The 12,141-nt window shown below is 57.4% G+C and overlaps 1 protein-coding gene across 3 annotated transcripts; it reads left to right on the top strand.

Moving 5' to 3' along the window:
* Positions 1-4,441: 4,441 nt before the first annotated feature.
* Positions 4,442-9,785, top strand: SLC25A45 (solute carrier family 25 member 45). Of its 3 annotated transcripts, XM_068555670.1 has the most exons (6): positions 4,442-4,560; positions 5,965-6,007; positions 6,197-6,269; positions 6,593-6,771; positions 9,032-9,297; positions 9,449-9,785. In XM_068555670.1, exons 1-6 carry the CDS (start codon positions 4,524-4,526, stop codon positions 9,715-9,717), a joined length of 867 nt encoding a protein of 288 aa, XP_068411771.1. In that variant the 5' UTR covers positions 4,442-4,523; the 3' UTR covers positions 9,718-9,785. The 3 variants fall into 3 exon arrangements, with proteins under 3 accessions (XP_068411771.1, XP_068411773.1, XP_068411772.1); XM_068555672.1 differs by lacking the exon at positions 6,593-6,771 and having other exon boundaries at positions 9,039-9,297; XM_068555671.1 differs by lacking the exon at positions 6,197-6,269 and having other exon boundaries at positions 5,965-6,008.
* The last annotated feature ends 2,356 nt before the right edge of the window (positions 9,786-12,141 follow it).

Here is a 12,141-nt window from a genome sequence, read left to right as displayed (position 1 = left end):
GTGCTGGGCGTTGGGTAAAGGTGACGCAAGCCGCCGCCTGTACTGCAGCGCCTCGAGGCCGTGAGGGGTGATAGGCTGTCCGCGGTGGTCAGGAGACAGGGTCCCTGTCCCGGCTCATCCTGGACAAGCCCCTTCGCTTCCGGGCCTCAGTTCCCTCCTCTGTAAAATGAAGAGGTTGTACTCGATGACTTCCAGAGATCCTCAGATTACATGTCAGAAATCCAGGCTGGGCACACCTGTTATTCCAGGGAGCAGTCACATGAGCCTTCACTATCTTGGACACACAGCCTGGGACACCTTGCGTCGTTCGCAGGCTGGGAGAGGCATTGGGGCCCCGAAGAAGCAGGTGTGAAACCACTTATCCCCAGGGTCATGTCACTAACATGTATGTCCTGGCAAGGCCAGCATGTGTGTGCCTGAGGTGTAGAGGTGCCTCAGAGAGAAAAACAGGTCCATACGGCGCCTTCCTAAGCCAGAGTAGCCAGAGGTTGTTCTAAGTGACAACAATGGGCTGGGGGATCAGGAGGGTGGGGGGGTGGAAGGTAGAGGGCTCGCCCTGCCCTGATTCCAGCGCATTGGAAGGCAGCTCCAGCTCCTAACCCAGTCCAAGTTTCCTCAGTATTTGAAACAGCTCTTTGCCTGCCCTGCGGGACCCACACTGCCCCACGATTGGCCCATTACATCATGTTTTCCTTCCCAGCATGATCTAAGGGCTCAAGGAAGCTCAGATGTGAGCAGTGGGAATCGGCATCTCCCTCCAGGTTCTCAGCTCTGGGACAGGCCACAGTGGCTTGGTGGCCTCCCTAAACCAGCTGGACTGAAGTGTGAGCACAGTTCAGTGTGTTGAGTGCTTACTGGGTGTGCGGCCTGGGCTGGGGCAGAGGATGGAGACCTGGGTGAGACGTGGCCCCTGCCCTCAGGGGTTTCACTGGGGAGTGGAGGGAGAGAGGAGAGAGAAAGAAGCCCAGGAGAGATGCATGTTTATTTATTTAATTAAATATTTATTTATTTGGCTGCACCGTGAGGCATGCGGGATCTAGTTCCTTGACCAGGGATGGAACAAGGGGCCCCTGCATTGGGAGCGTGGAGTCTTAACCACTGGACCACCAGGGAAGTCCTGAGAGATGCATGTTTAAAGCTACATAAGATGACAGAATTGCCTTAAGAGCTATAAAATGTCACAAGCAGGAAGAGCAGCGTCCTCAATTCCTGAGCACCTACTGTACTTTCCCGTGTGTTTCCTCATGTCATCCTCATGGACCTTGGGAGTGGAGATGAGAACAATAGTAGCTGCCATTTGCAGAGCATATACAATGTGCTGGACCCTTTTCTAAGTGCTTTAATCTTTATAACACACTAAGTTAAGAGGTGAGTATTATATTTCCATTTTATGAGAAAACAGGATCAGTAAGGTTCAGTAACAAAGCTGACGTCTGGCAGTACGTGTGGTGGTGGTGAGGAGACTGGAACCCAGATCCAGCGGGGAGCGGCGCTGGAAGAGATTCCTGAAGGCGTTCCAGGTAGCGGGAGGTGTGGGAGCATGGTTAGGACACCAGGGAAGCCCTGGGCCATCAGAGCACAGCAGGTGGGAAGGTGGGGTTGCACCTGGAGGTTGGGGTATGAACACCAGGGGTAGGGCTGTGGTGGGTTTAGCAGCCAGTGAGGCCATTTTGGAGGTCGTGAGCTACAGAATGTCAAGATCAGAGCTCTGCTCCGGCAGAGGGTCAAGCTGGTGGAACTTGCTGGAGGATTGGAGAAGAACTAGTCAGGGGTGGGGCTGCCCTTCTGCCAGCCTCTGGGGAGTGGCAATGGGTCTCCTTTGAGCTGGGGAGGTGTAGTGGGATTAGAGAAGAGAGTGGGACCCATTCTGAAGTGACAGGGCAGCCTGAAGGCCTTTAGAGCCAAGAGGCCTTAGACTCAGCAATCTGCTGGGCTGGTCCTTTACTTTTGCAAACAATAAAGGCCCACAGAGGGATTGCCCAGCATCACTCAGGAGACAGTGAGCTGCAGAACTAGGATAACAGCCCAGCTTCCGCGAGAGACCAGTACTCGGGAAGGTCTTTGGGGGCAACCCCAGGGGCCCTGGGCAGCTGCAGGGGGAGGGGGTCAGAGACGGAACCCTGCTTCCTAGAACCTGTCCACCCACGAGAATGTGGTGGGGGTGGATGTGTTCTGCTTTGGCAGCAGCGGGAGAGGAGACGCATCAGCAGGACTGGTCCTTGGGCATTTGATGGGAAACTAAGAGCTGTAAGAGATCTGCAGGGGCAGATTGGGGCTATTTGGAGGACTTTACATTCTTTGGGTCCTGTTGGAGATGGGGACAGAGAATTGGAGACCCAGGGCTGGCTGCAGGGCAGCCCACTAATGCTGTTCCCTCACTTGTCCACTCATTCATTTCTCCTTCATTGCCTACGCTGTGCCACACATAGTTCTAAGCCTTTAAGATAACATTAGTGGACAAAACAGCCAGAGATCCCTGCTCAGACAGACAACAAGTTAATTGCATAGTGTGTCAGAAGGTGATGAGTGAAAGAAAAGGTTGGACCAGGGAAGGGACACCTGGAATGCTGGGCAGGTGGGGCAGATGGCAGCATTCAGCGAGCCAGTTAGGGCGGGCTTGCTGCGCAGGTGAGTCTGAGCCCAGGCAAGAGGAGGCCGACTGGAAGAGGGAGCAGCCCGTGTGAAGGCCGGGGGGCGGGAGCCTGTTGCAAGAAGAGAAGGAAGCCAGTGTGGCCGGAGGAAGTCAGAGAGCAGGGGTGGCACCTCGAGGGCACTTGGAGCCTAGAAAGGCTTTGGTTTTTTTGTTTTTTGGGGGTTTTTTGATGGCTGTGCTGAAAACCATGCTTCTCCGGAGCAGTCCCTCAGAGTTATCTGAGAGGCTGTCTTCTGGGCTATAGTCCTCAGTTTGGCTCAAATAAAACTCTTTTCAATTCCTGTTATAGATTGTGTATTGATTATTTTCGTCGACAACACTAACACCTGGAAACCCCCTTTAATGACCTCCCAAGCCTCCCAAATGACATGGGAGCAGAGAACCTCAAAGTGTGTGCCTGGCCACAGATCACCCGGCTGCCCGGGGCGGCTGAGGCTGGAACCCGGTTTAGAAGATGCCACAGCCTGTGCTGGCTTCCACCCCATGTACACTGCCCCCCTTCTGGGGCAGAGAAAGATGACAGAGTAGGAAAAATAAAAATACCAGACACTTAGCGGAAAACACAACAGGTGAGCAATCATCTGATTTATAAAAAGAGGCAACGAATTTTTTCTTAATTGAAGTATAGTTGATTTACAATGTTGTGCTACTTTCTGGTGTACAGCAAAGTGGCAACAAATGTTTAAATGATACAAAATAGCATTTTCAAAACAAAGAGTAACTGTATTTAACCATACTCAGTTCATAACAGAGCAAGAAGGTGAGTGGAATAATCATTCATGCTGGGACTTCCCTGGTGGCACAGTGGTTAAGAATCCGCCTGCCAATGCAGGGGACACGGGTTCGAGCGCGCTGGTCCGGGAAGATCCCACATGCCGCAGAGCAACTAAGCCCGTGCGCCACAACTACTGAGCCTGTGCTCTAGAGCCCACGAGCCACAACTACTGAGCCTGCGTGCCACAACTACTGAAGCCCACGCGCCTAGAGCCTGAGCTCTGAAACGAGAGAAGCCACCGCAATGAGAAGCCCGTGCACCGCAATGAAGAGTAGCCCCCGCTCACCGCAACTAGAGAAAGCCCGCGCGCAGCAACGAAGATCCAACGCAGCCAAAAATAAGTAAATAAATAAATTTATTTTTAAAAAATCATTCATGCTATAGCACTTGTTTAATGAACTGGCGACAGAGGAAGTTGGTCTAAGGAAGCAGAGAGGAAGGGAGGGATTCAGGTCCCTGTCCTGTCAGTCTGGGTTGTTGTCCGAAGAGAAGTGGGAAGTCATAGCCCGGTCACCCCCAGGCAGAGAGACACACTACCCTTTATACACCGAGTCCCCAGCCTTCCCCCGGGAAGAGGCATGGGGAGGGGAAGGCGAGGGAGGCTGTTTCTGACACACGCAAGGGAGTCAGTCGTAAACAACCCCTGGAGAAGGCGGCTTTGGGCCCCGGTGAGTCACTCCTCCCTGCTGGGCCTGCCTCCCTGTGGCCAAGGCCCACCGCCGCGGGCCTTGCTTGGGCCAGGCCGGGCTGGCTTCTTAAACCCTGGCTGACTGAGGCAGCCCTGGAGGGGCCCCACCAGCGCCTGAACCCAGCTGCCAGGCCTAGTCACACTGCGAGGCCATTGCTGGCCGGCAAGGGGGGGGTCAGGCCACCGTGGGCCATCCTCCCTGCCCTGTGAGATTTCAAGCTCTGCACAGCTCCAGGCCACCAGGCCGCCTGCGTTGGCTCACTTCCCGTCCTGGTCTTGGCACTGGGCCCTCACCCAGGGTTAAACATTAGTAGCAGATTATCAGTCCAGGGTCAGGGGGAGGGTGGAATTACACTTTCACCAGCGTCCCCTCTGCTGGAGCCACCAGTGCCCGCCCCTGCCAGACAATGCCCGTGGAGGAGTTTGTGGCCGGCTGGATCTCTGGTGAGACACTTTTCTTCCTTCTGTCATAGTAACCCCAATTACGGGTCATTTCCTGGGGAAGGTGGGTGACATAGGAGGAGCTGAAGCCAAAGTCCTGGTGGCCTTGGAGCACCCAGAGCCAGCCGTCCTGGAGCCTCCTGGGAGTTGCTGGAGGAGAGAGGAGAGGAAGGCGCAGGTGGGCGGGTGCTGCTGCCCAGTCCCCAGGCTGCCCCAACAACCTGGATACCTGCCAAGTGCCCAGGTGCCATGCTGAGCGCTCTCCCAGACGCACCTGCACCGCCGGAGCCACTCTCCAGGGCTCAGAAAGGAAGTTCACCTTTGACCTCACCTGCTGTCCTGCATTCCCCTTTGGGCCTCTGCCCTACCTGGCAACGTGCCCTGAGGCCAGCTGTGCTGTGGACCCAGTCCAGCGTCTGGGTGACATTTCTCTCTGCAGAAAGAGACATCTGAACCTGCCTCCCGGGGCTGTGACCTCACTGAAAGCTCAGGGACCAGCGTCCGCTATGGAGGGCAGGACCAGGAGGTGGGGAGACGCTGGGGGCTGGGCCCTCCTCCCCTGGTGCCAGTAAGACTCCTCTAAGGGGGCCTCCCTGGTGGCTCAGTGGTTGAGAATCCGCCTGCCAATGCAGGGGACACGTGTTCAAGCCCTGGTCCGGGAAGATCCCACATGCCGCGGAGCAACTCAGCCTATGCGCCACAACTGCTGAGCCTGCACTCTAGAGCTTGCGAGCCACAACTACTGAGCCTGTGCACCACAACTACTGAAGCCCGCACGCGTAGAGCCCGTGCTCCGCAACAAGAGAAGCCACCACAGTGAGAAGCCCGCGCACTGCAAGGAAGAGTAGCTCCCGCTCGCCGCAACTAGAGAAAGCCCACGCACAGCAACAAAGACCCAACACAGCCAAAAAAAAAATAATTAATTAAAAATAAATAAATTAAAAAAAAAATAGACTCCTCTAAGGGCCCCCAGCTCTGCACTGCCGGCTGCAGGGCAGAGCGCTGGGAGGGCCGGTCCGGCATCAAGGCCCTGCCCTGGACAGCAGGAGGGAGCCGAGCTGGCAGCGAGGCAGGAGCCCCGGAGTCCCCCAGTTAGATGAGTCAGCAAGATGCTCGGGTGTCAGGTCTGGGCGAGGACACTGGGCGTCTGGGGTTGGCTCCTCCCCTCTGCCTGTGCGCCCTCCAGGCAGGGCCAGGGTCCTCTCCGCTGTTCCCTGTCCCCACACCTTCCTAGCCCAGTGCCTGGAGTGGGGGAGGGTGCAAGGGGCAGCTGGCGTTTCTTTGGAGTCTGGCAGGCAAGCCCTGCCCCGCTTCCTCCTGCCTGAATCCCGCTCCCCTCTGGGTACAAACTTGCTTCCTCGGCCTGGCCCGAGGGTCCTCACTCATAGCACCTTCTTGTCACCACAGGAGCTCTGGGCTTGGTCCTGGGACACCCCTTTGACACTGTAAAGGTGAGTCCAGGGGAGGCACCCGAGGAATGAAAGACGTCACCTGAACCAGACATCAGGGAGAGAGCAGGGCCTGGCTGACGGAGGCTCTCTTCCGCTTCTCCTGCCCTGCTGGCATCCCGCTCAGAGGGGCCGAGGGATGAGCTGGGCAGGATGCCCAGCCTGCCCACCTGCTCTGTCCTCCCTGTCCGGGTGCGGCTGCAGACCCAGACCACATACTGGGGCATCGTTGATTGTATGGCCAAGACTTACCGCCACGAGTCGGTGGGTGGCTGGCTTTTTGGGGGGCTTTGGGGCGGGAGACCTCTGGGTAGTCGGTGCCAGCTTCCTTCTCCCCTCCCCGCCCACAGAACTCTGACCATGGAAGAGAGAAAGAAGACCCAAATCTGGAGCCCCTGGGGGGCTGAGCAGTAGCTTAATGCCCCCAAAGTGGAGCTGAGGCCACCCCCAGCCTTAGCCTGCTTCCACCTCCCTGTGGCCGGGCCCAGGAGCAGTTTCCAGCCAGAGGAGGCCCTGCCAGGCCCAGAAAGGGCAAGGGTGAGGCTCCCACAGCACCCACCCAGCTAGTATCCCGTGTCTCTCTGCAGCTCCTGGGCTTCTTCAAGGGAATGGGCTTCCCCATCTCCAGCATAGCTGTGGTCAGCTCTGTCCTGTTCGGGGTCTACAGCAACGCCCTGCTGGCACTGACGGCCGCCTCCCACCAGGAGCGGTGGGCCCAGCTGCCCAGCTATACGCACGTCTTCATAGCTGGCTGCGCAGGGGGCGTTCCTGCAGGTGAGGGGGCGGCATGGGGACACGTGCACACACTGGGGCAAGCGCACGCGCTCGTGGTCACATACACAGGCACAGGCACGGTGATGGCCAGTTCACTCCTTTCCCTCCCAGGCCCCTCTGGCGACCCACGGCTGCAGACCCCAGGCCTTCCCGAGGGGAACACGAGTTGCTGTGGGAGAATTGCCTGCTCCTGGCTGCTCCCCGGGACCCTGACTGGCTGAGCTGTGGCCTTCCAGGCTGCAGGTCTGTAGGGGAGGGTCATGGAGAACAGAGGGGGCAGAAGGTAGAGAGAGCTGGGGTGGGGGGGAGACAGTGCCAAGAGGACGTGATGGAGAAGCAGTTGATGCCACCCTCTGAGGCTGGCAGGGCTTGCCCACCTCTGGAGGGGTCTGCTTCCATCTGTGAGCCTCACCCGGGGCCTGTCCACAGATCTCGCTGGGAGAGGCTCAGGGTGTTATAATAAAGTGACTCTAATCATTTGGTTCTGGTCTTTGTTCTCAGTGCTTAAGGACTGGGCTTTCGAGGGGTGGGGTGGAGGGAAGAGGGGCCTCCAGGCACCAGGGGGATCCCCAGCTAAGTGGGGGCCTGAGCTCAGAGGCAGAGGGCGTGCACCTGGCTCCATCCCACAATCCAGCCAGGGCCCTAGGTCGCCCTCTACTCGACACCTGCCCTGATGCTCCTGTACACGTACCAAGGCAGAGAGCAAGGACAAAGGACAGAGTTAGGAGCTCACTAAATGAATTAATCATTCATGAGACCCAAAAGGCCCTGGCTTTGCTTCTGCCCCTTGTGTGGGGCTCATGCCTGCATATTTCCCAAGCCCTGAGACCTGCACCCCACAAAAACAACGAAGAGAAGGAGCCCCCAGGCTAAGTGGCCTGAGTTAGGCTCAGCCGGGCCCAGCTCCTCCGTCCTCCTCCCCTCTGGCTCCTTGGAAAGCAGAACAGATGGCAGAACTGGGGCCTGTCGGGTCACTGATGGGGATGGGGTCCAGGGACCGGCTGGAGCCCCATTTGCCACCAAGCGCACGGCTCTGGTTAACAGCGTCTTGGAACGGAAAATGTATTTTCACGTGGAGGTGGCAAGGAAGACTCTGTAGCACGGGCCAGGGAATGACAACCTCTTTTGTGTACAAAAGTTGCTTCTGACTCGGCTAAGGCTGACACTGTTGTACAGAGCAGCAATGTCTGATGTCCCCACTGCCCCTGTGGGCACAGGATGGGGAGGGGAGGGGCTGTAGCCCGCCCAGCCATTTACTCACCCCCAGGAGCTTACCCCCTGGAGCAGCCCTCAGCTCAGCACTGCCCGCAGGCTCTGCTGGGAGGGTGCCATCAGGGCGCCATCTCACAGGGGGGACCCCAACCCACTGCCCTTCCTGCAGGGGAGGAAATAAGCAAACTGCCACCCTCTAAAGATCACCGGAGCCAACCGCCAGCCTCCACTGCCATCAGCCATCTCCAGGGCTGAGGAACTGAACTTGTGTACCTTCCACGAAAGAAAAAAACAAAAACCACATAAGCCCATAAATGATATGCTAACCTCAGCTTGGACCTCAGTTCTCACCTGAACTTTCACAGCTGATCTTGACCTAGTTGTGTCCCTGACCCACACCTCGGCCCCTCCCCACAACCTCCCTCCACGTCCCCAGCACTAACATGACCCCGAATCTGTGTCCTGTCTGCCCCAGCCAGGTGATAAAGTTCAAGGACCCGCAGATCCCACCCTGTCACCCACCTTCTGTTGGGACACTAGCGCTTGGGGGTTTGCGAGAGGCGCTTCTCCACCCAGGGGCCTCTGAGAGGTGTCCTGCAGGAGGTGGGGAAGGGGGAATCTATGAAGTTGAGGTGCCCTCCTTAACCCTGGGGAGGGGTCAGTCCCCTGCTGTTTCGTGGGCACAGACTGAAAGACTGAATCCTTTTTTTTTTTTTTTGATCCTGAGCCACTGAAATGAAAGCACCGAGTCCTAACCACTGGACTGCCAGGGAACTCCCTTTCTTAAGCACCGCGTGCATGCCAGCAAGTTCGGCTGAGGGGAGAGGCAGTGTCCCTTGCTGGCAGGGGCCTGATGCTAAGGGAGGGGGCTCTGGCCCATCGCCCACTGCACGTGGGAGAGGCTGAGAGCGGGCGAGATTCTGAAGGAACATGCTGCCCTGGCTGCCTGCTGCCTTCCCCCCCCCCCCCCCCCGCCGTTGAGATCAGAGGGAGGGACTGTTCCCGTCCAAAGCTCCACCCAGGCCCTTCATGCTTCTTTCCCTACAGGCCTACTGCTTGGCCCCTTTTGACCTCATCAAAGTCTGGCTACAAAACCAGACAGAGCCCAAGGGGAAGTCAGGGAGCCCCCCACCCCAGTACCGGGGGCCCGTGCACTGCGCGGCCTCCATCTTCCAGGCCGAGGGGCCCCGGGGGCTGTTCCGGGGAGCCTGGGCCCTGACGCTGCGGGACAACCCCACCCTGGGAATCTATTTCGTCACCTATGAATGGCTGTGTCGCCAATTCACGCCGGATGGCCAGAACCCCAGTAAGCGAAGGGGCATGAGAGGGTGGAGGACAGAGAGGAGTGGGGGAGGGGAGCTGGACTGAGCCCTGGAGGATGGGGAGGCAGCCTGCGGATGCGGGAGGATGCTTCGTTCCTCAGTCTGACCCCCTCCCCCCCAGTTCCTCTACCCCAGGCTCGGGCACAGTGCTGGTGGCAGGGGGCTCTGCCGGCGTCACCTCCTGGGTCACAGCTACCCCCTTAGACGTGATCAAGCCCCGGATGCAGATGGCGGGGCTGAGGCAGAGGGTGCACCGGGGGCTGCTGGACTGCATGGTGAGCAGCGCCCGGCGGGAAGGGCTGGGGGTCTTCTTCCGGGGGCTCGGCATCAACAGTGCCCGTGCCTTTCCTGTCAAAGCCGCCACCTTCCTCAGCTACGAGTACCCCCTCCACTCCCAGGGATGAGCCTGGCTGGGTGACGAGCTCCCCAGTGAGACCACCGCCCACCTGCCCAGATTGGAGGCCAAGTTGAAAGCACCAGCTAGTGACTCTGATGCGAGAGGCTGAGCCCCTCTTTATCAAGGCACCTCCAGCACGCAGAGGGGCCGGGGAGACGCCTCGGGGAGCAGGAGGCCTGGGGACCTGGACTCCACCCAGATTCCAAGGCTGGCGTGGGCCTCCCAGCAGCACGTGCCTTGATTCCTTTGCTTCCTGAGTCTGTGAAGTAAACTCACAGCCAGCGGCGCTGGTGACATTCCAGCCCACACACTCGCAGAACTTCTGCTTGGCTGCCTGGTGCTGACCACCTAGCTCCCCGGATTCTGGTGACACATCCTCACCTGCCTCTCCCTTCACTTCCTTTCCAGCCTCTCCCCGCATGACTTGAGGGTAGCCCGGTCTCCTCTAGTCCAGAATCCTTCAGTGGCTCGTCACCCTCAGGAAAAAGCCCAAACTCCCCCTCCTCCCGGCCTCCCCTTCCCCCCAGCTTGCTTCTCCCTCTGTTCTCAGGCAGCCAAGTCCTGCTTGAGGTCCCTGAACAAGCTGTGCCCTCGCCTCCCACCCAGAAGGTCCGTTCCCTCTGGGCCAGCAGTGGGCAGTGCCTGCAGGGTGACTCCCCCATCCCTGGGGCTGAGCGGCTCCAACCCAGGCTGAGCACTGTCTCCTGGAGCCCTTCCTCTGCTCGCCTCCTCCTGCCCAGAGCTGACCCTGGGGTTTGCAGACCTCTCCGCTCGCCCGCATGCCTTGATCATAGCCTTCGCCTGTGCTTTATTATGGTTGTGGGTTTACTTCTCAGCTCCCAATTAGACTGGGTGCTCCCTGAGGTCAGGGGTCATACTTCTGATCGTTTCCCAGCACGGAGCCCAGTGCTTGAAGCAGCCCAGCAAGTGCTTGTTAAATGAAGTGCACTCCTGACCTCTGGCCCCGAATCCAATCACCACACCCCTGTCTCCATTGAGAGGTTGGCCTGTCCGGGCCCCTCTCGGGGTCTCCAGTGCAGTAGTGTCTGCCTTGCCCATCAATGGCACTTGTTTTCTTTACCCATCTTAACTGCTAAATGGGAATTAAAAACTGGCTGAAATTGTTCACTTAATTGGCAATAATGTGAGCAGAGTTTGTACCCACTCACGTCCTGATGTGGTCTGAGATCAAACTGGGCCCCCCTCATGGTGACCTGAATGCCTGGAATTCCTGCCACTTACTGGGACTCCATATAAAAACCATCACGGTGTTATCATCACAGTTTACACAGGAGGTGGCCTTGGCTCAGGGACAGTATGTAACCCACCCCAGGTCGCACGGCTGGTATGTCACACAGCTCGCCTGGATGCATCTGAACCTCCACCTCCAGAGCCTCGTTGCTCTGCTACTCTGCTCTGCCGGGGGCTTGTGACAGTCCCCCATGAGTCACCTAAGTTCAATTTCACGCGGGCTCGACGTACAGCCTCAGCCTCCCCACGTACTCCTCGGAGCTCTTGTTTACTGGATCGTGTGTCACAGACGGTGGCATTCTTCCCTTCTTCCATCGTCATAGCGTGGCCGCAGGGCACGTGGCTGCAGAGCGAGGCTACGTTCCCCTCAGTGGGAACTTGTGCTTGGGTTCTTGCTAGAGAAATGTGAGCAAAAGTGACGCTTGCCAGCTCATGCAGCTCAATAACAAAAGAACAAACAACCCAATCCAAAAATGGGCAGAAGACCTAAACAGACATTTCTCCAAAGAAGATATACAGATTGCCAACAAACACATGAAAGAATGCTCAACATCATTAATCATTAGAGAAATGCAAATCAAAACTACAATGAGATATCATCTCACACCGGTCAGAATGGCCATCATCAAAAAATCTACAAGCAGGACTTCCCTGGCGGCGCAGTGGTCAAGAATCCACCTGCCAATGCAGGGGACACGGGTTCGGGCCCTGGTCTGGGAAGATCCCACACACTGTGGAGCAACTAAGCCCGTGCGCCACAACTACTGAGCCTGCACTCTAGAGCCCGCGAGCCACGACCACTGAGCCCGTGTGCCACAGCTACTGAAGCCCTCACGCCTAGAGCCCGCACTCCGCAACAAGAGAAGCCACCGCAATGAGAAGCCCAGGCACCGCAACAAAGAGTAGCCCCTGCTCACCGCAACTAGAGAAAGCCTACGCGCAGCAACAAAAAAGACCCAACGTAGCCAAAAAAAAGAAAGAAAGAAAAAGAAAAAAATCTACAAACAATAGATGCTGGAGAGGGTGTGGAGAAAAGGGAACCCTCTTGCACTGTGGCTGGGAATGTAGATTGATACAGCCACTATGGAGAACAGTATGGAGGCTCCTTAAAAAACTAAAAATAGAACTACCATACGACCTAGCAATCCCACTACTGGGCATGCACCCTGAGAAAACCATA

The sequence above is a fragment of the Eschrichtius robustus genome, chromosome 11 (assembly GCF_028021215.1).
Source record: "Eschrichtius robustus isolate mEscRob2 chromosome 11, mEscRob2.pri, whole genome shotgun sequence".
NCBI classification, from domain to species: domain Eukaryota; kingdom Metazoa; phylum Chordata; class Mammalia; order Artiodactyla; family Eschrichtiidae; genus Eschrichtius; species Eschrichtius robustus.
This window is presented reverse-complemented; position numbering and strand designations above follow the sequence as displayed.